Here is a 27541-nt window from a genome sequence, read left to right as displayed (position 1 = left end):
GTTGCCAACTTTTTAACTGCACAAAACCAAACATCCCTGTCTCGCCCCTTCCCTGACATACCGCCCCTTCGAGGCCCAGCCTCCACTCACTCCAGCCACCTCCCTCTGTTGCCTGCTGTCTCCCACCCTCACTCACTTTCACTGGGCTGGGGCAAGGGGCTGGGATGAGGGAGTGGTGAGAGCACCAGCTGGAGGTGCAGGCTCTGGGGTGGGGCCAGAAAGAAGGGGTTCAGGGTGTGTGTGTGGGGTTCTGGGCTGGGGCAGGGGATTGGGGTGTGGGAGGTGGTGAGGGCTCCGGCTAGGAGTGCAGGCTTTGGGGTGGGACTGGGGATGAGGGGTTTGGGGTAGGGGAGGAGGCTCAAGGCTGGGGCAGGGGGTTGGAGTGCGGGAGGGAGTGCAGGCTCTGGAAGGGAGTTTGGGTGCGGAAGAGGATTCTGACCTGAGGCAGAGGGTTGCAGTGCAGGTGGGGTGTGGGCTCTGTCTGGGCAGTGCTAACCTTAGGCAGGTCCCGGTTGGCGGTGCAGTGGGGCTAAGGCAGGCTCCCTGACTGTCCTGGCTCCGCACTGCTCTTGGAAGCAGCTGGCATGTCCGGCCCCTAGGCGAAGGCATGGCCAGGTGGCTCTGCGTGGTGCATGCTGCCAAGGCCTGTAGGTGTCACCTCCGCAGCTCCCATTGGCTGTGGTTCCCGGCCAGTAGGAGCTGGGGAGCTGGTGCTTGGGGTGGGGCCAGTGCATGGAGCCTCCCTGCCCTCTGTTCCTAGGGGTTGCTGGGATATGTCGCCACTTCCAGGAGCCGTGTGGAACCAGGGCAGGCAGAGAATCTGCCTTAGACCCACTGTCCCACCAACTAGACTTTTAATGGCCTGGTCAGCGGTGCTGACCAGAGCCACCACGGTCCCTTTTCGACATGGCGTTCTGGGCAAAAACTGGACGCCTGGCAACCCTATGCCAGTAGCACATGCCACCAGTAACACATAGCATCAGTGCTACAGGAGCTCCACTGGTTGACTGATGTGGACTCTCAGAAACCTCACCACCTGCTGGTTCGAGTGCAAGGTACTTCAATATTGCTTCCCTAACATAAACATATACTAACATACATATTAAAATACCCTACCAAAACAAAACACTCCACTGCACACACAATTCTAGCCCTAGGGAAGAGAAGAAGTCACATGTTTCAGATATTAGTCCTATCGCTAATGCTCTGCTGGAAGGCACTAAGATATTACAGTGATGAGCATAGTATAAGAACCTATATAGAATGCAACTGTGAGCTCCTGGGTGGAACTTAAATTGTTTGTTTTGACCTTTAAATCTCTAGAAGGCTTGAGAATGAGATAGCCTATTTTGGAAACAGCAGATGTGCTTGAACTGGAGCACCCTCTATTTAAACAGGAGGAATCTTCTAGCAGGGTCTGAGGTCCCCTTGGAATTTTGCTTCCCCATCAGCTTGGTTCACTACAGCACAGATTCACTGCGAAGTGCATCTTTTCCATGGGATTAGGTTGATAGGTGAGGATGTTTAATATTGTTTAAATGTGGATGGATACTTGTAATGCTAATTATAAAGCCAGACTATGCAGTTTACCAGGAGCACTCTGATTGCTAATAGTTATTTCGGTAAATTTAAATAAATATATGTAGGCCATCCAGCAAGGAGAGGAACAATTGTTCCTGGACATTGACACCTCCATCCTTGTGTTAGTATCTGGCAACGTCTCTTTTCCAAGCTGAAAAGTCCCAGTCACATATACGGAAGCTGTTCCATACCCCTAATAATTTTTGTTACCTTTTTCTGAACCTTTTCCCATTCCAGTATATCTTTTTTGAGATGGAGTGACCACGTCTGCACACAGTATTCAAGATGTGGGTGTACCATGGATTTATACAGAGGCAGTATGATATTTTCTGTCTTATTATCTATCCCTTTCTTAATGATTCTCAACATTCTGTTTGCTTTTTTTGACTGTCGCTGCACATTGAGTGGGTGTTTTAGAGAACTATCCACAATGACTCCAAGATCTCTTTCTTGAGTGGTAACAGCTAATTTAGACTCCATCTTTTTATATGTATAGTTGGGATTATATTTTTCAGTGTGCATTACTTTGCATTTATTAACATTGAATTTCATCTGCCATTTTGTTGCCCAGTTGTCCAGTTTTGAGAGATCCTTTTGTAGCTCTTTGCAGTCTGCCTGGGGCTTAACTATCTTGGGTAGCTTTGTATTATCTGCAGATTTTGCCACCTCACTGTTTACCCCCTTTTCAAGATCATTTATGAATATTTTGAATAGGTCTGATCCCAGTAAAGATCCCTGGGGGACACCACTATTTACCTCTCTCCATTCTGAAAACTGACCATTGATTCCAACTCTTTGTTTCTTATCTTTTAACCACTTACCAGTCCATGAGAGGATCTTCCCTCTTAACCATGACAGCTTACTTCGCTTAAGAGCCTTTGGTGAGGGACCTCAAACGCTTTCTGAAAATCTAAGTCAACTCTGTGTATTGGATCTCCCTTGTCCACATGCTTGTTGACTCCCCGCTCAAAGAATTCTAGTAGATTGGTGAGGCATGATTTCCCTTTACAAAAACCATGGTGACTCTTCCTCAAAAAAATATGTTCATCTGTATGTCTGACAGTTTTGTTCTTTATTGTAGTTTCAATCGGTTTGCTTGGTACTGAAGTCAGGCTTACTGGCCTGTACTCGCCAGGATCACCTCTGGAGTCCGTTTAAAAAATTAACATCACATTAGCCATCCTCCAGTCATCTGGTACAGAAGCTGATTTAAATGATAGGTTACAGACTACAGTCAGTAGTTCTACAGTTTCACATTTGAGTTCCATCAAACCTCTTGGGTGAATACTATCTGGTTCTGGCGATTTATTACTATTCTGATGTTGATTTACGCCACGACCTGTGATAAAACATCAGTGTCTCAGTTTCCCCATCTGTAAAATTGTGACTTGCTAGACCTACTTCATAGGGGCATTTTAAGGGTTAATTAATATTTGTGAAACAGTTTGGAATAATGGATTTAAGAAACAAAAGAAATATTGCATTTTATTAAAAGAGGTTAAAAGCTCCAAAATAAAAGGAGGTATGTAGTCCTGTTTTGACTTTTGCTCAAAGTTAAGTTATGATGCTTGCACTTGATAAGTACATAACAATCAGTTTTCTAACCCATAGCTTAAATGGCATTATATGAGTCTGAAAGGAAAATGGATAAACAAGAATCTCTGAACATAATGGCCATTTTTGTATTCATGTATCTTGTGTTTACAAATAACCTACGCATTGTAGGTAGATTTTAATTATTTTTCAATTTAATCAGTTATCGTCTTGCCATCTTACCTGCAGTGGCTGGAAAAAAAGGCTCTTTTCACTTGATGTCATAACTGAAATAGAATTTTGAATATTGGATTTACTCCTTAAAAAAAGGTTGAAGTACTCAAAGGTTAAAAAGAATATTTAAATCTGAAAATATCTCAACATCGCAACCTACTATTGTTACGTAAAAATATACTTGCAGTTCCATAAATATGAAACAAAATATTATTTTTAATAATCCAGTATCTTCCTCAGTTTTGAGATACATTTTTGCACTTGCCAGAGAGCTTGAAGCTACGCTGACCCTCTCTTTAATATTAATGTACTCTGACTGTAATACTCTGTTCTTTTGCCTCTGATTAATGCTGTCTGTCAATTATTTACAGATCCGGTGGTACTGTGGAAGTTCCCGGAGGACTTCGGAGACCAGGTTGGAAACATGAGATTGAACTTTTTTTTAATGTTAGAATAATAATAAAAAAACTCTCCTACTCAGCTATGGAAAGGCAGATGCTAATGATATCAGTGAGCAAGTCTTCAGCTGATGGATTGGTAATTAGAGTGCATTTGTGACAAGAATATGCAATAGTAGTTTTGAAGCATTTTACCCATAGTAGTTCCTTTAATAGATTTCACATTCTTTTTATTATATGAAATATAATATATTTGAGTTTTTTTATGCAGTTCTCTTTTTGTGTTCTTTAGGGTTGAAAATAAGGTACATTTCTCAACAAAGCTTTACAGTTAATCTGAATGAGACAAAAATTTGTGTCATAAAAGATATGTAAATAAACAAAAACATTTTGATATCTTCTTTTAATATTGGACCCTTTATGAATAATGGCATCACAGTAGTTTACAGCTCAACATTTTTTATTGCTTTATAAAATTACTATGCATTTTGCTTTGTAAGACAATTGCTTTGCATGTGCTAGTAATGGACAATGGGGTAAACCACCTGATTATGCAAACACTGAAGCTCTAGTTTCTTATTATGAATTATTCTTAAAGATAAACTTAGGTCCACTGTATCTAAAGGGTTATGTCCATACTTGATAGCACTAATAGCAAGTTTATTAGTTAAGTACTCTGCTTAGATGGAGATAATATTTTTATTTGTAACTGTTCTGTAGTATTTCGCTATAATTTAGATGTATCTATTCTATTGAGACCATTTTTATTTGCATAAAATGAGTTTATGTAGACACAGTTAATAGAAGTAGTGTTTTTGATGACAGAGAACATCTTGCTTTGCTTTCTTTCTTATATCCATATAGAGTCAGCCAAGCATTGATAGTTTCACCACAATAGATACTTAGAAATGTCTGCACAGTAGATTTTGATAAATTGGAGAAATGGTCTGAAATTAATAACACGAGATTCTGTAAAGACAGAAGGAAGATGGTTCAGGATTTAAAGGAATAGTTAGCTCACAATTTATATTTGTGTCTTTATCTGGTTGGGAGATTACCACCAGTCAAGGGTCTAGAGCTTATAAGTGAGGGATAAATGGAATATGAGCAAAGTACACCATCATACCTTCTTATATTCTTATCATATATTCTGCAAGTTTCGATAATACCTTTCTTAGGAAAGAACGATTGTCCCTTTTCTGGTTTAAATTCAGACATTTTAGGAAGGGGTCACTCAAAAGAGGTTAGAAATGAAGTATGAGGACAAGTTGGAATTTAATCAGTAGTTGAGGATTAGTCAGTGAACACTGGATGTTGAAATATGACTAGAAGGTATAGTCTGCTGAAAACTGGAGAGAAACATGTAAGGGTGGAATGGATGTGGCCAACTGAATTTTAAAGGCATCTGTCTGGAACCTGCCTTTGCACCCTGCACAGTCTGCATTCATACCTGTCCCATAATTTGGGGAAGCTAATATTCCAGTATTATATCATCTTTCATGGAAAAAAGTAAATTTCAAATCCTCTTTCATGCAGAAGTTGCCTTGAAAATGTAAATTCCTCAATAGGTTTTGAAAACAACAAGCTGCTGGGTTTTGCTTCTGCATGAAGGGTTTGATCCAACCAACCCATTGCAATTAATGGGAGCTTTCAATTGACCTAAGCAGGCTTTGGATGAAGCCTCAGAAGAGGAGCCTTGGAAGATCTAAATATCGTCCACTTGCACATTTCTATTTAGATCTAGTCAGAGCATCTGTAATGAAATAAAATGAAATAGAAATTAAAGTTTTGTGTGTGTGTGTGTTGAAGGGGGGGATTCACAAAATAATTCATGCATGTTTTTCTACCCATTTTCTAATTAGCTTTGCTTTAAAAGTAAATTGTTACTCAAGTTTGAATGTATGCTAAGAAATCATCTTTCCTAAAATCCCTAGGCACTTGTGATAATAGTGAATTGGTTGCAGTTACAGAGAGTACAAAGATTTTCTTTCCTACCATGTTGAATGCCTTGACAGCTTATTGCCTTCTCTTGCCTTCACTTTTGTGGTACAGCAAAAACTTTCTCCTGCTTTTCTCACTTGCTCTTATTTTCTCCTCCTTCCTTTCTTTTTTTATGCTCGTCCTAATCTTTATTGCTTCCTTACATCTTTTTCATCATCTTGGCTTCACATTTTCTTTCCTACTAGCCCTATGAACAGTTTCCTATCTCCTGTTTCCCAAGAGACGTTTGCTCTTTCATATCTGGCCACTTTTGCAAATTTTTCTTGCACAGATCTTCTCACCAAAGTTGTCTCCAGGTCACTTTGCACCCGAACTATTTGGTTTTGGTTTGATTAAAAGGTAATTTCTTTGAGGCAGGAATTTTGTCGTCTTATTTATTTTGTAAAGCATTCTACACATTTAGGGTGCCATGGAAATAATAGGCACACAATCTGAAAAAAATTCTGTCAGAGTAAAATGGTTAATTATAGTCACAGTTCGCTTATGTGGGAGGAAGATGGGCCAATGGTTGAAGTGCCAGCCCAGGACTCGCTCTGTCACAGACTTCCTGTGTGACTGTGAACAAATCAGTTTCTCTGCCCTAATTGTTTAAATGCCTGCAAAGCTATTTATCTGGCAGACCAGGCAAAAAACAAAACAACACAACCTCTCCCCCACTGAAATGTAGAAAAATGGTTTTACTGATACTTTGACATTATGGATCTCAACACAGAATCATAGAAATGAAGAACTGGAGGGGACTGCCAGAGGTCATTTGGCCCAGCCCTCTGCTCAGTGGTGGGACCAAATACACCTACCCTATTCCAGCACTTAACTCTTTTCATTAAATGCTCTTCAGTTTGCCCATTTCTTTCTTAAAGTATGGTTCCCAAAACTGGACACACTACTCCAGCGGAGGCCTCACCATTAGGGCGGGACAGTTACTTCCTTGGTCTTACATACAACACTCCTGTTAATACATCCCAGAATGATATTAGCCTTTTTAGCAACTGCACCACATTGTTGGCTCATATTCAATTTGTTATCCACTTTAATCCCCAGATCCTTTTCAGCAGTGCTACAGCCTAGCTGGTTATTCCCCATTTTGTAGTTGTGCATTTAATTTTTTCTTTCTAAGTGTAATATTTTGCACGTGTCTCTACTGCTATTTCATCTTGTCAATTGACCAATTCTCCAATTTTTCCAGGTCCTTTTGAATTCTAATCCTGTCCTCTAAAGTGCTTGCAACAACCTCCCAGCTTGGTGTCATCTGCAGATTTTATGGGCATACTATCCACACCATTATCCAACTTAATAAAAATATAGTACTGAACTGTGACAGATCCTTGTGTGGCACCAATCGATATGTCCTCCAGTTTGACAGTGAACCACTGATAACTATTTTTTGAGTGTGTTTTTTCAAGCAGTTTGTGCATCCATTTTATAGTAGTTTCCTCTAGACCACATTTCCCTATTTTTCTTATGAGAATGTCAAAGCATTAATAAAATCTACATAAATCAGTTCTGCTTCCTCACGTCTACTAGACCAGTAACCCTGTCAGAGAAGGAAACTTGGTTAGCTTGGCATGATTTTCACCTAGAAATTAGCTGTATACCATCCAGTGAAGCTGAGCCACAAGCAAGTTGTAGAGTGCAGTGCAATAGAAGACCTTTGTATGAAGAAACTAATCATATCATTGAGATGTCAGACAACTGTACAACTTACCATTATTCTGGAATTTCTGCTATGGGAAAGTAGTTTGACAGAGTTGGAGAAATTCTATTATAAGATATCTGGAAAAGTAGGGCACTGAAAAGACCTTCGTTAAAACAATGGCACATCAGCATCAATTGTATATTATTCTTCCATGCACACGGTAACAAACATGGTCACAAAACACAGTAAAGGAATGAGATGACAGAAGTCTCAACATCAATATAGAAAGATGAACGATGAAATCATTTAAGCTAGCAAGCAAATAGAAGACACAAGTGCTTAAGCTGAGACTCTCTAGTAGGCAATAAAGAAATGACAATTAAAAAGTTAATTGATTAATCTAATACTGAAGTTAAACTAGAAAGATCATGACCAATTCACTAACTGAAGTAGAAGTAAGGTAGCATCAAACGAGGAAACAGTTGTCTTTATGTTTTGGGAACTGTAGATAGAAAATGTATCGTGGGATGAAAATACAAATTTCAATTAAGTTTGTTCATTTAGGAAGAATACTTTGCTACCCTTTTTGCCATAGTATTTCCATATTTATTTGGTGAAGGAGGTTTGGTGAAAGATGTCATCAGTTTCAGAAGTACAATAATGGTTGCAAACAAATTATTTTTGCCCACTACAACCTTTCACTCATTCATAAATTTGTTCATTTAGTTATCTTTTGAGAGAAAATCAAACTTCTTTCAATTGAATTTCCAGTATTGAAAGTATTTCTCTCGTATTTTGCACCATGACCCCCTTCTCACAACAAAAATTACTATATGACCCCAGGATGGGGGGCCCAAAGTCTGAGCCTGCCCGAGCCCCGCTGTCTCAGGTGGGAAGGCCAGAACTCAAGGGCTTCAGCCCAAGGTGGGAGGGGGCCTGTAACCTGAGACCCGACACCCAGGGCTGAAGCTATTGTGCTTGGGCTCAGGCTTTGGTCCTGGGACCCTGCAAATCTAACGCTAGCCCTGGCAACACCATTAAAATGGGGTTGCGACCCACTTTGGGGTCCTGACTCACAGTTTGAGTACACACTGCTTTAAAAAAATCAATGACATCACATTTTGTTTTACAGTCTTTTGAAGCAATACAAAAGGCCAGATCTTCAGCTGATGTAAATCACTGATCTATGCTAGCTGAGGATCTTGCACAGTATCTTTATTTTGTTAACCTTTAAACTTAAGACTTCTTATGCTGTAATCACTACCTGTGTACACACTGTGCACCCATGCAAGGGTCAAGTTAGGCAGAATCTGGTCTTCAGGACCTATATTGTACTTTTAGGTAGAATAGCCTCTAATGGCTAATTTAGTCTGCTGCTTGTAGAAACACTCTCTTTGGATGGTTGAACTGAGCACAAATAGATCTCCAGTTTGCCTGGTTACCTCCGCAAACTCAGAACTGTGGGAATGGCAGCTGGCGGGTGGGTAATCTTAAATTTTAGATGGATAATATATTTTGTACATCTATGTGTGAACACCCCATTCTGCAGTCCGATTACATTCAAAACTCCCACTGAATTCAGTGGCAGTTATGTGACAAGAGACTGAATGTTTGAGTCTGTGTTTTAGCCATTGGAATCCATACTTCTTCTTCAAGTTCTGTCCCTGTGGGTGCTCCACTCCAGGTGACAGTGTGTCCTGGCAATGTTGATTGGAGATCTTTGGTAGCAGTGCCTGGTCGGGACGCACGTGCTCAGCTGTTGTCTTGTGGTGGTGTTAGGGTCTGTCTGTGCGCACGTGTCTCACACCCCCTCACTTCCTTCTCAACCATCCTGGGCTGAGGACAGGACTCAGGGAAATGCTGAATATCTTTCCCTGGTCACTGAGGGAAACAAGTAGAAATAGTTAGCTAGAAATATCCCAGTTCTTTCCCTTCTTTTAGAATAGTCATTCATTATTCGTTAGTTTAAAAAACAAAACAAAAACAAACAAACTTTCTTTCTCTCAAGTTTGTCTTCTACTGAGACTTTCCCCCTAGGCAGTCATAGCTTCGTGATGCCAGGATCCTCTGGATTCAAAAAATGTGCGTTCTGCAATAAGTCTATGCCGCAGTCTGATGGACACTCACTGTGTGTGAAGTGTCTAGGTGAGACACACGTTCCTGCAAAGTGTGCTCATTGTAATAGCCTGAAATCCAGGGCTCGCTGCGACAGAGACCTGCATCTGAAAGCTCCTCATGGAGAAATCCCTGCAACCACCAGTGGAGATGGTCACAAGTAACCGTCTTCCTCATGCTCCCGTACCAGGTTGGAACCGATCAGGAGCACGGTTTCACCCTCTCCTGTGAAGAGGCAGGAAGCCCCACTCTCTCCATACAGGGACCTAAATAAACAAAAAAGGTCTCTGGCGAAGTCACTTCCTTCTGTGCTGACAGCACCAAAGACTGGCACAGATGGCTGCCCCAAAACGTCAGGCATGGTGCACACAGGGTGCAGAAACAAGGACTTGACTCCCCACAGTGGGCAGCTTTACTTGGCACCGAAGCTACTGGCACTGCAGATGGACTCGGTACCGGCCGCATGTTCCACCCCGGTGCTGACAAGACCATCGGCACTGAGACCAACAATAACCCCCGCTGTGGATGTGCCACCACTGGATGGCACTTAAATGTGGCCACCAGTGCCCTCTAAGGCTAAACAGAAGTCTCTGTGTACATCAGCTCACTCTCCGAGACTCGTGGCACCACAACCCAGGGCGCAGCAACATTTCTTAAACCATGCTGACATCTCCATGGCCCCAGAGCCTGACTCTCCTCTCCTCAGCACCAAGCGTGCACTCTTTGATCAACCACTTACACCACCTGACCTGGCCACACTCACCGACAGTGAGAATGACATATCACAGCAGGCAGAGTTTTCCCCACCTGACTCTCCTCCACCACCGGAGCCACACCTATTTCAAGGCATGGTACCTCAAAAGAACCTGCCTCAATTTCCCTGTTTTGTCCCCCCATACTCTATGCAATGGCCACAGTGGTACCCATTTTCTGTCTGTGATGCCAATCATTCTCGCGGACCCTTCACCCGACCGTGGACCTGGTCTGCACCTCTGTCTACACTTCCATCCAGCTCCATCTACATCCAGAGCTCCTGAGCCCCCTCTCGAAGAAGTGGGCTACGAACCTTCCCTGAATCATCCTATCATAATTCTCTGTCAGCTGCAGATGAAGCTCTGATGCCACTACCACCACAGAATGTGGATGATTTTAAGCAGTTCCAGCAACTTTTTAACAGGTTGGCACTCAGCCACGACATTCCATTAGAGGACGTGCAGGAGACACAACACAGACTCCTGAAAATCTTCCAACCCTCTGCACCATCAAAGATCACACTACCTATAAATGAGGCCCTACTGGAATCCCTGACACTATATGGCAGACCCCTTCCTCCGTCCCACCAACATATAAAAGGGCTGAACATAGACTTCTTATTTTCCCACCCACAGCCCAACTCTCTTGTGATTGAGGCAGTGACCCACAGAACCAAGCAACCACAATACTGGCCCACACTGCAAGATAAGGGCCTCTTGGGCTGCAAGGTTTACACCTCCTCCACTCTGAAATTCAGAATTGCAAATTACTCTGCCCTCCTCCCAAACTATGACTATGACAATTGCAACAAGTTATTTGAATTTACCTCCCATATCCCAGAGGACAGAAGATCAGATTTTAAATCAGTCCTTGTCGAAGGTCAACTGCTGTTTAAGATGGAGCAACAAGCATCCCTGGACATGGCAGACACAGCAGCCCATACTACTGCCCGCGGTAGTGATATGCAGGTCTTCCTGGCTAGCTTCATCTGGCATCCCTAAAGACCTGCAAACCAAACTGGAGGACCTTTCCTTTGATAAGGATAAACTTTTTTCCAAAAAAACCGATGAAGTCCTTCACACCATGAAAGACTCCAAGGCCACTCTGTGCACACTGGAGATATACCCTTTCCTCCTCAGGAGGCAATGGTATCAACCTTATCAGAGGCCCCATGCACAACAATATCACCGGCCCCAGTCTAAACCATATGATAATAGGGGGAACCGCAGCTGACCTCCCAGGCACAGACAAAACCAAGCGCAACTAACTACATCCCACATGTCGGGAAACAAACAACAATTTTGAAGCCTTGGTCGGGGGTCTGCACGACCATTCTTGGCACCACCACTTGCTTGCCCATTTGGCCACCGTCTCCAGTTTTTCCACTATGTCTGGAAACTGGTCACACAGGACCGCTGGGTCCAGGAAATAGTACAATCGGGCTACTCCATCCCTTTCATTTCATGCCCACCCACCTTTCCTCCTTCCCTGTTACTCTTCAGGAACCCCTCTCACGAGCACCTACTTCAAGCAGAGGTGACTCATCTTCTACAGCTTGATGCAGTGGAACCTGTACCAGCACAGCATCAGGGAAAAGGTTTTTACTCTCATTATTTTCTGACCCAGAAGAAAAGTGGAGGATGGCGACCTATACTAGACCTACGAAGACTGAACAAATTCGTATGCATACAAAAATTCAAGATAGTCACATTTGGCACAATAATACCTGTTCTGGAAAAGGGAACTGGTTCTCAGCCCTCGACCTACAGGATTCCTATTTTCATATATTTATTCACCTGGCCCACAGACACTATCTGCGATTCACAGTAAGGCATTACCACTTCCAATATAGAGTGTGACCCTTCGGACTCTCCATAGCACCGAGAGTGTTCTCCAAGACACTCACAGTAGTGGTGGCGCACCTACACAAACATGGAATTATACTTTTCCCTTACCTAGACAACTGCCTTATCAAAGGCCGATCATATGAAGAGACATTAGAGGCTATTCGTTTTACCATCTCCTTCTTCCACAGTCTCGGCCTGCAAATAAACTTCCAAAAATCCACCCTGATATCCACACAGCAAATCGAGTTCATCGGAGCTCATCTGGACTCAATTTTGACCAGAGCCTCACTTCCATACACTGGATTCCTCACCATCACACATCTCATACACTCGTTATCTGTTTGCCCCAAAGTAGAGGTCAGAACATGCCTGCAGCTTCTTGGCCACGTGGTGGCCACCACCTTCATGGTCAAATACGCCAGACTGCATATGAGGTGCCTTGAGGGTTGGCTCAGCTCCATATAAAAACCCAGCAGGCACAGCCTCCACATGATTTTAACTCCTCCAGCAAAGGTATTAGTCTCCCTACAATGGTGGACAAAAATGGGAAATGTATGCATGGGCATCCCCTTCCATCAAAATTCCCCTGTGCTCATGCTCATGACAGGCGCTTCCCTGATAGGCTAGGGAGTGCACCTGGGAGATCACACAACACAAGGCAGAAGGTCCCTGTCAGAGGCGCGTCTACACATAAATCTTCTAGAGCTCAGAGCAGTCAGATATGCCTGCCTCCACTTTCTGCCAATCATAAGGAACAAATCTATTTGAGTCTTGACAGACAGTATAGCATGCATGTTCTACGTCAACAGATGTGGGGTAGGCAGGGGAAGAGCGTGATCACACTCCCTGTGCACAGAAGCCATCCAGCTATGGAATTGGTGCATACAACATTGCATAGAGATCATTGCTTCCTACCTGCACTACCACAGACACACTCAGCAGACACTTCTCACAAGAACGTAAATGGGAATTACACCCCCCCAATCCTGCAACAGCTCTTCTCCCACTGGGGCACCCGTCTTTAGATCTGTTTACCACAACACAAAACCGCAAATGCCATTTATTCTACTCCAGAGCGGGACTTGGGACTGCGTACCTCATTCCATGGAACAAGACACTCATGTATGCTTTCCCACCGGTCCCGCTGATACACAGAGTCTTGCACAAGATCAAAGAGAACAAGGCCAGGATCATACTTATTGCCCCAGCCTGACCCAGACAGACATGATATCCTTACCTGCCGTGCATGTCCATCTGCCTTCCAAGAACTCTTCCCAACACAGCGGATCTGGTCTCCCAGGGCAATGGTCGGATTCTCCATCCACAACTGCAGAAGTTCCATCTGATGGCATGATTCCAAACACACAAACTTGCTTGTTCAAAGCAGCTCCAGCGTGTCCTCCTGCATAGTAGATAAGACTCCACTCATAAGACTTACCTGCAAAAGTGGAAACGATTCTCCATATGGTGCTCCAACAGAAACTTGCTACCCTGCACCGTGCCTCTCCCTGATATCTTGGACTACCTCTTACAACTAAAAAAAGATGAACTAATGCTCAGCTCTATCAGAGAATACCTTGTGGCAGTTAATACCTTCCATGACACGCTGGACGTGTTTTCAGTTTTCACTCACCCCCCATAAAATCCTTCCTTATGGGCCTTCAGAACATTTACTCTGAGATTCACCTACCTACAGCTACCTGGAATCTGAACCTAGTTCTCCGGGGTCTCATGAAAACTCCCTTTGAACCACTGGCTACCTCCTCCATACTACACATGTCCATGAAGTGGCTTTCTTAGTTGCCATAATGTCGGCAAGAAGAGTTGGGGAAATAAGCGCACTAAAGGCCATATGCTCCCTACACAATTTTCCTTAAAGACAAGATTGATGCGACTCCGCCCCAAATTTCTTACCAAGGTGGCGTCCACCTTCCATCTCAATCAGCCAATACACCTACCTGCATTCTACCCCAAACCTCATAAGAACCCACAGGAAGTGGCATTACATACTCTTGATGTCAGACGTGCAATTGCCTTTTATTTGGACAGAACTAAGACATTCTGTAAATCACCTAGACTATTCATGTCCACTACTGAATGATCAAAGGGTGCTGCTGTTTCCAAGCAATAACTCTGCAAGTGGATAGCCGAATGCATTAGGTCCTGCTATTAGACCCAGAATGCTTAACCCCACAAGGGCATAGAACACACTCTATTAGTGCGCTGTCAACATCCGTTGCATTCCTGAAAAAATACCTGTTACCGACATATGCAAGGCGGCTACATGGGCATTGGACCACATGTTGGCCAAACATTACGCTACCACACAGGACAGTATGGCAGATACCATAGTAGGCCACATAGTACTGTCTACCGTTATCAATGACGCAACTCCAGAGTCCCACCAACCATATTGGGTACTGCTTCACGTTCACCTGAAGTGGAGCACCCACAGGGACAGCACTTGAAGAAGAAGAGAAGGTTACTTACCTTGTGCAGTTACTGAGGTTCTTCGAGATATGAGTCTCTGTGGGTGCTCCACTACTCACCCTCCTCCCTTCTACTTTGGAGTACAAATCAGATAACTCTACGGTAAAAAAGGAACTGAGGGGATGTGGGATGTGTGCGCACAGACAGACCCTAATGACACTGCGAGACAACACCTGAGCATGTGCGTCCCGACCAGGCACTGCTACCAAAGATCTCTGATTAACAGCACCAGGACGCACCATCATCTGAGTGGAGCACGCACAGGGGGACACATCTCGAAGAAGCTCAGTTACTGCAAGGTGAATACCTTCTCATCTGTTTTGTTCTGAACAATTTTGTCGAAAAAATAGTTCTATTTCAAAGTGCTTTTTAAAAAAAAGCCAAAAAACTCCACCAAAACAAAACAACCCCCACCCCCAATCCTGTATAATTGTTTAAAAACAAAAAGGGTATCTCTGGCAGAAAATGTAGTAATGCCTTGGTGCAGCACTAAGCCCCAGTAACTGGACAGACTATGGAGGGAATCTGGTTCCACTGAAGTCACTGACAAAACTATTATTGATATCAGTGGGGTCAGGATTTAATTCGCAAGTTTTTCACCAAGCAGCTTTATTCCTGGTTGTCCCTCATTGAGAGTGCTCCTTTCATAACATCATCAAATGACAGTTTCCCCTGGCAAAGATGTGGAGCTTCTTGCAGGTCATTTTGGGAGTTGCAATTCAGTTCTCCCTAGGAATATTAGAAACAACACCATGGCACCGATGAAATAGAGAATTGATAAGTATTCTGTATAACTAGTCAGCCAAATAGCAGAAGGATGAAAAATTTTTTAAATCAAATTTCAGACCGTTATAATGCCTGCTTTTTTAATAATAGTTGGCCTAAGAGGTTGGCATAAGTCCTGAACAGTAGGGTTTAATATCCCTTCCAAAGTTGTTGTTATAATTAATTATGATAAATCTAGATATTCTTGGTATCCATATGAATATCTGATCCCTTTTTGAATCTTACTAAGTTCTTGGTCTGAATCTTACTAAGTTCTTGGTCCATGGTATAGTATATGCATTGTGTGAAAAAATATTTTATTTTATCAGTCTTTAGTTTGTCACTTTTTAATTTAATTTCTTGCTCCCCTTGTTGCAAGACAGGGAAGTTTCTGATCTACCTTCTCTACACCTTCTTAATTATATTGTATAGTTTTATCATGTCCTCTCTTAGTCATGTCCTTACTAAGGTAAACAATTCCAACCATTTCAGTCTCTTCATGTGAGAGCTTTTCCATGTCCTTGCTCATTCTTGTTATCATTCACTAAAACCTCTCTAATTCTAATATCCTTTTTGAGATGGGATGACCAGTAATATGCACACTATTCTATATGAGGCTGCACAACTGATTTACATAAAGGAATTCTAATAGTCTCTGTGTTCTTGACTGTCTCATTTCTTAGGTATCCTAACATCCTTTCCAGTTATGGTACATTTAGTCAATGTCTGATTTCTGTGGTATAACAGATGTCTGCTGTACTGGTTCGATCCTGCCAAGTGCTGAGCATTCTGGCCCTGATCCAGCAAAGCACTTAAATTCATGCTTAACTTTGGACATGTGAGTAGTTCCATTGAGGTAAATGGGATGACATCTGTGTTGAAAATTGAGCACATGCTTAAGTGTGCTGCTGGATCACAGCCAGATTGCTCTGCATCTTGTACCTAGTCCTTGGTGTCTGGAAATATCAATGAAATCAGCAGTAATAGAGACCAGAGCAGCATGGAGGAGAAAATATTGTTTTCTGACTTAAATAATAATACAAGTTCTATAAAAGTACAAGTGCTATGAAAAGCTGAATTTGGTTTTCAGAAGACAAACTTGTATTCTGGATAATGAACATTGAGTCATGTTAAATTCAGTGAGGTATAAAAGAGAGACAGAGTGGGTGAGGTACTATCTTTTATTGGATCAATTTCTGTTGGTGAAAGAGACAAGCTTTTGAGCTTACACTGAGCTCTTCTTCAGGTCTGTGTAAGCTTGAAAGCTTGTTTCTTTCACTATCAGATAAAAGATAAAAAATTTTACTGCACCCACCTTGTCTCTCTAATATCCTGGGACCAACACAGCTACAAGAACGCTGCAAACAATAATATATAAAAGGCAGCTGTAATAGGCTTAAAATCCCAGCTCCTCACCTGTGAGACCAACACAAGCCCAATATATCAGGTAGTCTGTACTTCTGTCAAGGCTGCAGAGATGATATGAGGAGATGCATCTCGCTATCTTTCTGCCCGTCATTCTTCTGCACTGATGAGGCATTAAATGCTCCTTTCACATGCTCCTGGGAAATACAAGGGTGTTTGCTTCAGAGATGCAACAAATCTTTGTTTTTTTTTACTTTGGTCAACCAATCTGAAAGGGGAATTTAAGCTACTGGTTCTGCTCTTATGCTGGTGAGTTGATGGTGTTTTTGTTATCTGGAGAATATTTGTGTCTATGGATTTGAGATTAAGGGCATGTCTACAGAGCAAAGAAAAACCCACAGTTTGCCCATGCCAGCCAACTTGGACTCGTGGAGCCCAGGCTGTGGGGCTGTTTAATTGCTGTGTAGACTTCTGAGCTTGGGTTGGAGCGTGGGCTCTAGGGCTCTGCAGAGTGTGAGGGTAACAGATCTCTGGCTCAAGCCCAAGCCCAAGCCCAGCAATGAAACAGCCCCACAGCATGAGCCCTGTGAGTCCGAGTTGGCTAGCACAGGTCAGCTATTGGTTTTTCTTTGCTGTGTAGACATACCCTGAATGTGTGTCAAACATGGATCTCTGCTTAACCTTGAAAGTATTCTTTTATATAAATGGTACGGTCACTGCAACCTTTACAGAAATTTAGGAACTTGCTGAACTTGATCAGCATATGGTATCAGCTAGCCTCATTTCTACCAGCTCTTTTGTTATTTTGTTATTGTTATAGGTCTTAATGACAGTCGCAAGCCATAGTTCTGGATGTAGGGGTTAGTCCACCCTGGGGAGAATCATGACTGCTGTGGAGAAAGTAAATAAGGAAGTGTTATTTACTCCTCCTCATAACACAAGAACTAGGGTTTGCCAAATGAAATTAATAGGCAGCAGGTTTAAAACAAACAAAAGGAAGTATTTCTTCACACAACGCACAGTCAGCCTGTGGAACTCCTTAGCAGAAGGTGTTGTGAAGGCCAAGGCTATAACAGAGTTAAAAAAAGAACTAGATAAGTTCATGGAGGATAGGTCCATCAATGGCTGTTAGCCAGGATGGGCAGGAATGGTGCTAGCCTCTGTTTGCTAGAAACTGGACATGGGCGACAGGGAATGGATCACTTGATGATTACCTGTTCTGTTCATTCCCTCTGAAGCACCTGGTATTGGCCACTGTCGGAAGACAGGATACTGGGTTAGATGGACCTTTGGTCTGACCTAGTATGGCCGTTCTTATGTTCTAACTTATAGCCTTAAGTGACATCCAGGAAAATGCTTGGTCCAACTCAGATAATAGCAATGATCTGCCTGCTAGCTAAACCCTGCTGAGGTTAAGGTAGATAATTTCCTATGAATTGCTGGCTCCTTAACTTCCTTTATGGCTGAAAAGCATCTGATATTTATTAAGTCAAAAGGACGTAAGGAAAAATTATTAAGAAACTGTGTGTGTAAGTAAGGAATGCTTTTATTTTTCTTTCATGTGTAAATTGCAGCTAATGGAATAACAACAGTTATTTTTAGCCATTTTATAAATGTGACTTGCTACACTGAGTTATTTGAACAGAAGGTTTCCACTTTGCTTTGGTAAACTTGCTTTAGGACAATTATTTGTTTAAATGTTTTGAAAGCCGTCACTAAAACCCCCATAACATTCAGGATTTAAAATGTTCCAAGATGCAGTCTAAGCAATGTCATTTATCCTCTCTTTCACCTCATAACACACAAAAAATAATTTATATGGGGGCACCATTTTTTACAAAGTGGATGCAGCACTGATTTCAAAAATCAGACTTTCCTGCATTTTTGGAGACAGGTGGCAACTGCAAGTATACTTATTGTTACGATTGTCATAGCTTTGTTTTATGGAGCTTTTCCATGATTTAAAAATGCTGAACTTGATCAGCATATGGTACCAGCTAGCCTCATCTCTACCAGCTCTTTTGTTATCTTGTTATTGTTATAGGTCTTAATGACAATTGTAAGCCATAGTTCTGGATGTAGGGGTTAGTCCACCCTGGGGAGAAGAGGGAGAAACAGCAGTGTGGATTATGGAAATATGAATTGATTTAAAAAGCAGCTCTCTTGTAATAGAATGGAGCTCAAAGAAAGACTGAGGAGAAGCTGGTGAAAAGAGGATGGAATATGATGTGAAAATGATCATTTGAATGCTTTCCTTTTCATTCCCAGCTGCTGTTTCTGGTGAAAAGGCATGCATTTGTATATCTTAAGGCTGGGTAAAAAAGGGCCAGATGAATGGAATTACTTGTTAGATATGTTTTCATTTTGAGTCAAATAAATTATGTGCATTTTAATAGACTGTGTGCATTTTACTAGACTGTATGCATATGTTAGCCACTTTTTCTTTATCATACAGCTGTAATATTAGGGGCTACATTTTGTAAAAATGTTCTCTTCTGTGGTTGTTCAAGTAAGTACAGTATTAACTTAATATTTGACAGTCCTTCAGATACAGACTTCAAAATTTAATTACATTAGACTAACCCTCACTAATGTGCATACCAAAGAGGGAAAAATGTAGTCCATGATCAGGTGTTGGATCAGTGATGATGAATCTTTTAGACATTCATTTTGATCAAGAATGCCGAAAATAGTTAATAGACACTGTTACACTTTGCTCTCACTCCACTCCAGTTTACTGCTTACTTTTCCCTTCATTCTACTCTTCTGCTACACTCTCTTCTCTCCCTTTTCAGTTCATTCTTTCCATTTTAGCCTTCATTGTATTGAAGTATTTTGTTCCTCCACCGGTGATTCTGTCTCCCTCAGCTTCAGGCCATCCATTGGGGGGTTGTCATGGTATAAATCCCCACTCTGAACCTTAGCGTCCAAAGATGGGGTACCAGCATGAATTCCTCTAAGCTCAATTACCAGCTTAGTACTTGTAGCGCTGCCACCAACCAGGAATTCCAGTGCCTGGTACACTCTGGTCCCGCCAAAATCTTGCCTGGGGACCCCCAAGACCCAGTCCCTCTGGATCTTAACACAAGGAAAGTAAACCCTTTCCCTCACCGTTGCCTCTCCCAGGCTTCCGCTCCCTGGGTTACCCTGGAAGATCACTGTGATTCAAACTCCTTGAATCTTAAAACAGAGAGGAAAATGCACCTTCCCCCCTCCTTCTCTCTCCCCCTCCCAGACTCTCCCTGAGAGAGAAAGTGATCCTAACACAGAGAGAAATTAACCTTTCTTTCCCCCTTCCCTCCTTTCTCCCCACCAAGTCCCTGGTGAATTCAGACCCCGTCCCCTAGGGTCTCACACCAGAATAAAAAAACAATCACGTTCTTAAAAAAGAAAAACTTTTAATTAAAGAGAGAAAAACAGTAAAAATTATCTTTGTAAATTTAAGATGGAATATTGTACAGGGTCTTTCAGCTATAGACACTGGGAATACCCTCCCAGCCTAAGTGTACAAATACAAATTAAAATCCTTTCAGCAAAATACACATTTGAACTCCTTCCAGCCAAATACACATTTGCAAATAAAGAAAACAAACATAAGCCTAACTTGCCTTATCTACCTAGTACTCACTATTCTGAACTTACAAGAGCCTGTATCAGAGAGATTGGAGAGAAACCTGGTTGCACGTCTGGTCCCTCTCAGAACCCAGAGAGAACAACAACCAAAAACTAACAGCACACACAAAAACTTCCCTCCCTCAAGATTTGAAAGTATTCTGTCCCCTGATTGGTCCTCTGGTCAGGTGACAGCCAGGCTTACTGATCTTGTTAACCCTTTACAGGCAAAAGAGATATGAAGTACTTCTGTTCTATTAACTCTTACTTATCTGTTTATGACAGGTGTTCCAATTAGCTCCACCTCTCTGGATATTGGACATTGAACAGAGTACTCTGCATCACTTTGGATGCATAGATGTGTCTCTATTATTCTGGGGTGGGGAGTGAAAGAGTAAGGTCATCTAATTGCTTCTACTACCACCAGGGCAAAGTGTAACAGGTTTTACACTATGCTCATGAAATGTCTTTCCCCACTTGCTTCCCATTCCCAGTAGGTGGTCCTCTCATCTTCATTTCATCACTTTTGTCCTTTTTTCAACTTCAGCTGTGAGATCAGTATTTTGCATTGAAGAACATTGGTTCTCCCCAGTTACTAGAGTTTCATTTAGTGGTTCTAATTAAGTTGTATGATTCTAATTAAGCTATGCTGTAATAAAATTATGCATGACCTACATTGTCTGTAAAAAGTAGTTAGAATCCCCCACCTATAGCTGCTACTCTAATTTTGTGTGTTGCATTAGTAATGTTGTTTGTTTGCTCCTGTTCTGCTTCTGAAATGTTCCTGGATAAAAGTTGATTTCCTTTAAAACTTAAACGTCCTTATTTTTTAATTACTATAATTTCATTGTGACCAGATCTGTCTCATCTATCTACCTGTAACAACATGAATATTATGTTACCACTACAGCCTTTGTGTTGATGATGCTCGACAGGAGCCTTGAAACAACTTGTATTGGTTGTCAAAAATCTGTTGTTACATTGGTCGCATATCAAAAGGCTCAGAGCTCTTGATGTACTCCATTGGAGAAATACTATTTACAGAGAAAAAACCCAGTATCTGATTTGTAAAGAAAATAAGTTTAGCAATCCTGTACCTTCCACCCCAGGGAGTCCGCTTCTTCTTTTTCCCTTGATTTTTTATTTTGGACCTAATCCTGAATAATGATATGTCCCTTCAGCTCTTTCCTTCAATGGGAATTGCAGGTACTCTGCTGCTTTTAGTATTAGGCCCTTTTATGGGACAATAACCAGAAATAGTGTGAGTGTGATCCATTTTTGACTCTCACTACTACTATTCACTAGAAAGTGAGACTAGTACTCATTAACAAGTAAAAACTAAAATTCAAATATTTAACTTGAGACAAAGAAAAATAAAAATGTTTGGGGTTATTTAAAATAGTGGTTTCAAATATTTGAAGTGATGAAAACAATACTTTAAATGTTAGATTCTGATCTTATTTCAAAAATCTACCTTCTACAGTAACTTATTTAAATGTATTGTGATTAGTTACTACTAAAACTATGCTACTAGATCTAGACCATGTATTTTCAGAGTACATCACTCTGGCTGTTTCCTAAATGGTTTTATCAGTGTTAAATCAAGAATACTGATGTGGCTCAGTTTCTTTTGCAGATGATCTGTACTGTTAAACATAGTATACCTTTACTTTATAGTTCATTTGTACTCTGAAAAGTGACTCTGTGAAATTGGTACATTATTACCGACCTGTTTTTTGAGAGTATTCAATGTAATATCTCCTTTACTGGCTAAAATAAGTGTTTACTGTGGGTACTCTTTGCAGAACCAATACAGATATGGGAGAGTTAGCTGGATTCTGTTGTCTCTTTTGCATCATAAACAGAATAGCTGAAAAAGATTCTTTCTTTATACTCATATAGGAATTCATTAATTAAACTTTGTGCTCTTCTGTGTGTATTCATTATATATATACCACATAAGAGACAGAAGAGAGCTTTGCAAAAATCCTACTTTGTTAACACTGGTTAAGCTCTACTAGTCTCAACTCTGGGAACCTCGAGGCTTGTGTACGTGATGCTGCAGTCCAGTCCAGTGTGATTTGTAGAGCTCTCTAAGTGTTGTAACTGCCCCATGTACATCCTCCTGGGGCAAACAAAAAGATCCCTAGTTTGTGTTACTGTAGTCCTGTGTGATAGTGAGAACAAGGTAACTTTTTAGTTCATGCCAATAGAGTCTACATGGAACAGTTAGAGCCCAACACTGTAGTGCACTCTGCAAATCACACCCCTGTAGTCCGGACACTGGCGCCTTATCGATGGGCCACTGGCTGCCACCAGTATTTTGAGGATCACGTCAATTATGTCTGCTCGAAGACAGGTTAGATGACACAATGCTTAGAATGTTTGTGGCTACCTATACTAGAATGGAGCTCAATCTGTATTAGGAACAGTGGGAAATTTTGACTAGACTTATGTGATGTTGTATATTAGTACCCTCTCTGGTTGTGGAGAATGGTGAAAGGATTGTAATTACATATGTATGTTAGATTTATGTTGTACTTCATGAAACATTCTGCAGACACTAATTACCTTTTTATCTTTAGTTTCAACTGCTTTTCAGATCAGTTTGTGAATAAAACCAGAGATGCTGTCATTGAAGCAGTATACTGGTGAGGACGCCCCTTTTCATTTACTGGATGATAATAGAGGAATGTTTATTATCTTTTAGCAAGTGGAGAGCCTAAAGTATTTATGTACCAGCAAGCAACTTGGAAATTTTCTATCTTAAAAGATAATTATTGTCCACATAATAATCTATACAAGTGGCATTTGATGGAAGGGTACTCCCTTTTTTTCCCCTGCAGTCCCCAGACCTCCCATACTGCTCAGGGAATAAGAATCTCACAAGCCAGAATCATGGGGAAAAAAAAAACCAGTAGAAGTTGCTTGTGGATGCATGATGTAACAGACAGACTTTGGACTTTACTATGCTAGCCCTGCAGTAACACCGTGGTCTTTATCATATTAGTGTTTGTTCAGCAATAGTTACAACAGTTATTTACCTCTGTCTGAACATTCTCTAGGGGAGAAGTCCTTTGTGGAATGAAGTGTTGCCAACTCTCATGGTTTTATCATGAGTTCCATGATATTTGGAGCTGTTTTCTCAAAGCCCCAGCAGTTAGACTCAGTTGATTACATGAGAATTCCAGACTTGGAGAAGAGTAAATTTCTAGGCCTGATAATTGTGTTTTGAACAAATAAAGTGCTATAAAATGTTGTTAAAATCAGGTGGCCGTCACACAGGAAGCCTTAATTTTGGCATTACCTAAATTTTAAGTGCTTAACTCTGCAACATTAACATTTTTTAATGTAGTTTTTTATACGTAATTTTCCAGGTTTATTTAAAAAAAAAGTGGGAAAAAAACCAAATTCCAAATGTGGAACCATGGTTCATCTGCAGAGTTCAAACCTTTAGCTCCACCATGCAAACTTCACTGCTTGAGGTAACAGTAACTGATAAAGGATGACAGCCTACTGCTGCTGTGTGGGCCATCTACCAGAGGGAAATGAGGCACACATTTTGTCAGTGCATTTCATAGCTATTTGCTGCCAGCAGAGCAATGCTGACACTCAGGAATCCCGGTTCTGAGGGAAATATACTCTAATGATTACAGACTCTTCTTCCCCTGACCCTTTTAGTCTGTCCTGGCCCCCAGACCCTACATCACAGTCCCCTGGCTCCAGACCTCAGACTCCCACCTTCTTCCTCCCTGCTCCAGACCCTTAGCCCAGTCTCCCCTCTCACCATCCCTTTGCATTCTAGCAGGGTGGATTTGATTTAAATCATGATTTAAATCACTAGTCAGGAAGACTCAATTTAATCATGGATTTCTACGTAAAAGTACCTTCTTTTTGGTTGTTATAACCTTAATACATATTCTTCACAACTCAGAGATAGATGTAGGTTTCATTTTTAGAAGGTACATACTATACATTTTTAAAGTGATTTATTTTGAAAACTTTTCAGATTAGTTTTACAGCTCTATCAGAAAATGAATGATTGTTTGGTTATTTCATTTACCAAAGGTAATTGAAGCAGATATTCTTGAAGTCAGTGGGAGGTGAACTATCTTCAATTCAACAGGTTAATCATTCATATTTGGAGGATTTTCTTGCCATGCTGTCTTAGGAGGAGAACATCACCAGACAGACATTTAAATTCTTTTATTTAACTAAAACAACAGTGTTATGTATTCTGGATTTTTTTCTTCAACAGCAAACATATAATAGTTTAATAAAACAAGCATATGAATTTTTGAATTTAGTTAAACATTCAAGTTTTTTAAAAATCAAATTTGTTTTTGTTAAAATTGTTTTTAACTAAAATAGTTTTTTTTAAACAAAAAAATAAAAACCAAAATTTAAATCATCTATGTCAGCCAGGTCAACATGAAAAACTTAAAATATTTGGCTTCTACAGCTAACTCAGTCATCTTCACTTTCATTTTCCTGTTTGTTCATAATCTGGAAAAGAAAAACAAACCTTCCTGCTTTTTCAGGTCCCAAATGATTTTTCAGTTTGGAATGAATTAGTCCAAAGGAAAAAATATTCTTTCTACACCAGCGGAAGAAGCTATTAGTATTAAAAGTGAGATTATCACTTCAACAGTCTCTGAATCCAAGTGCTTAAGTGACTTCCACCATTTCACTGGTGTGACTTTCTTTAAAACATCATCAGCAAACGTATATTTCTTGAATGGTTCTTATTCCCAAACTGGGTCTCTTTTACGGCCTGCTGCCATTATACGTTTTCCCTTCTAGTGAAAGAATGGTACATCTCAAATCAATGAAGGCTACACTTGGAAAGACCTCAAGACTTCTGGAATATGCTGCTCAAACAGTTTCACTTTTGTTTCAACTGCCTGTCCCTCCCTCCTCACATTTATCTCCAGACTTCTTCTCCTTCTCCAGATCTATTCTGCCCCCAACAATCTTCTATTAATTGAACTTTTTGAAACTTTGCACTTTTAGGAGACGTAAGGGATTGACTCTCTGTACACAAATTTGCAGAGGGGCAACAGAGTTGAGGTCTGTTATTTCTCACCTCTATATATTATTTGTTTATTTATTTAAAAACATTTTTGCTGTTATCAAACATGTTATCTCTGGAGACACAAATCCACAGTTTGAGAACTGCAAAACTAAACATCTCTGTTGGTATCTTCTGGTCTGAGCACTGAGTCCCACTGAGTAGATAGAAAGATTAACCTAAATAATCTATAAAGAAACCTCTGGAACCCCATAAGATTGGGTCCCTAATCCATGAACTATTGGATTTACAAAACTTTTCTTAAACATTACCTGAATATATTGTCTCATATATTAGACAATTAGAATTTATAATCCCTATTCCATGATGAAATATCTTTGAACTATAATCAGAGGGGTAGCCATGATAGTCTGGATCTGTAAAAGCAACAAAGAGTCCTGTGGCACCTGTTTTTGGAGCATGAGCTTTCGTGGGTGAATACCCACTTCGTTGGATGTATTTATAATGTATCTTAATTAAAACTCTTTAGATAGATGTTTTCCTCAAAAAGCATTTTATCAATAAAATCTGATTTAAATTATCCACCCTGCATTCTAGTCTATCTGTTTATTCCTTCATGATGCCTGGTCTGAATAGGGAGAGCATTCAGAGCTCAGGAGAGACAGTCACTCGGCTTTAGTATCCTGTGCCTGGTACCACAGCGGCTTCTGACCGCTGAGAGGAGCAATTGTAGGGCAAGTGCAGTTCTGCCCTGACAGCCTGGTCTGGAGGATACTTGGTGTAGGCGAAGTCTCTGTGGAATTTAGCTTCCAAGGTCTAACAAATCTCTAATGACCATGTACAAACTGAGATTTTTGGGAGACTCACAATTTGGTGGTATGGCAAGAGTGATTAGGTTATTTTTATTTTCCTCAAAATTTCAGTGGGCTGTTCTTGTTCTTTTTTTGTTTTTAAAATAATTTACTATTTCAATAAAAGCATTTCCTTTTGAGATAAAATTATCCATTTTTAGGGTTGAATTTGTAGAAGAAGTAATCACTTAGTCTTTTCATGTATCTTTTGCCCAGATTCACACTGATGATTGTTAAAGGACAAGGTTGCAAATCATTCACTGTTTGGTAGCATTGTACCAAACTTAAAGAAAAATGCCAATCAGTGCCCTAATATTTGAAAATATGGGCAAAAGTTTGTTTCCCTTTTTCTGTTTGTTTTATATATTAAACCAGGGATCGACGACCTTTGGCACGTGGCTCGCCAGGGTAAGCACCTGGCGGACTGGGCCGGTTTGTTTACCTGCCACATCGGCAGGTTCGGCTGATTGTGGCTCCTATTGGCTGCAGTTTGCTGCTCCAGGCCAATGGGGGCTGCGGGATGCGGCACGAGCCGTGTGCCAAAGGTTGCCGATCCCGGTAATAAACCACCCATCCATAGAATGACATTTAAAAAAAAATCTTAAAATGTATGAGCTTTTTGAGTAAACTTGGTACACTATTACCATTACTTCTGGGCAGTGGTGCAGCTGCTGTTTGTATGTTCAGTAGCAGGTTAGTTGTGGCTGACTTTTGGCTTCCCAGTCCCACCTCTGTACTGACAGCTTTCTTTTGTGGCATCCTCTGTGCCACTAGAGGCTGTTATCTTCCTTTTGACTAGGCAGCTGGGACTCTTCCTTCCTGCTGGTTCCCTGACTAGTCTGTGCCCCAATGCTCTGCAAAGCAAAGAGAGGAGCCAGAATGTGGAAACTTAACTCTGAATTTCCAGATTTCAGACCTTTTGGTTTTTTCGTACATGTAATCTAAATTCTGGAATTTCCTGGCTTTCAAGGATTTAATTTGGATTTTTATGTTCTGATATTTTTAGCAGAAGTGAATGATAATGTCTTTGAACTATAACAGAAGGGTTTTTTTTTTCTGGGAATTGCCTGATAAGGTGTACTGAGACCTTATCTCTGTACTATTAACAGTGTCGCTTACTATCCCGTTTCCATAGAACAGTGCAGTTGTCTGACCAGTGCATTTCTCTTGCATGCAGGAATTGTCAGGTTGGGCTAAATAGCTCTCTTCCTTCATCTTTCCACTGCTAGGGGATATTTTTATGATTCTCTCTTCTCTGCTCTCCTTCTGTTAGGTTCATGCTGCTCTCTGCTCTGTATGTGTCTCCTACAGAGGGGTGACCAAGAAGC

The 27541-nt window shown here is 41.1% G+C and overlaps 1 protein-coding gene across 3 annotated transcripts in view; it reads left to right on the top strand.

Annotated features, from left to right (window-relative positions):
* DENND1B (DENN domain containing 1B) overlaps positions 1–27541 on the top strand; it is a 275660-nt gene that overhangs the window by 90894 nt on the left and 157225 nt on the right. For all 3 annotated transcript variants that reach the window (XM_030572009.1, XM_030572008.1, XM_030572010.1), the window contains exon 3: positions 3720–3763. In XM_030572009.1, the coding sequence (XP_030427869.1) occupies positions 3720–3763 (44 nt within the window). The remainder of the gene's footprint in view (positions 1–3719; positions 3764–27541) is intronic.

The sequence above is a fragment of the Gopherus evgoodei genome, chromosome 8 (assembly GCF_007399415.2).
Source record: "Gopherus evgoodei ecotype Sinaloan lineage chromosome 8, rGopEvg1_v1.p, whole genome shotgun sequence".
In the NCBI taxonomy this organism is placed as follows: Eukaryota; Metazoa; Chordata; order Testudines; family Testudinidae; genus Gopherus; species Gopherus evgoodei.
The sequence above is the reverse complement of the archived record's forward strand: the minus strand, read 5'-3'. Positions and strand labels throughout refer to the sequence as shown.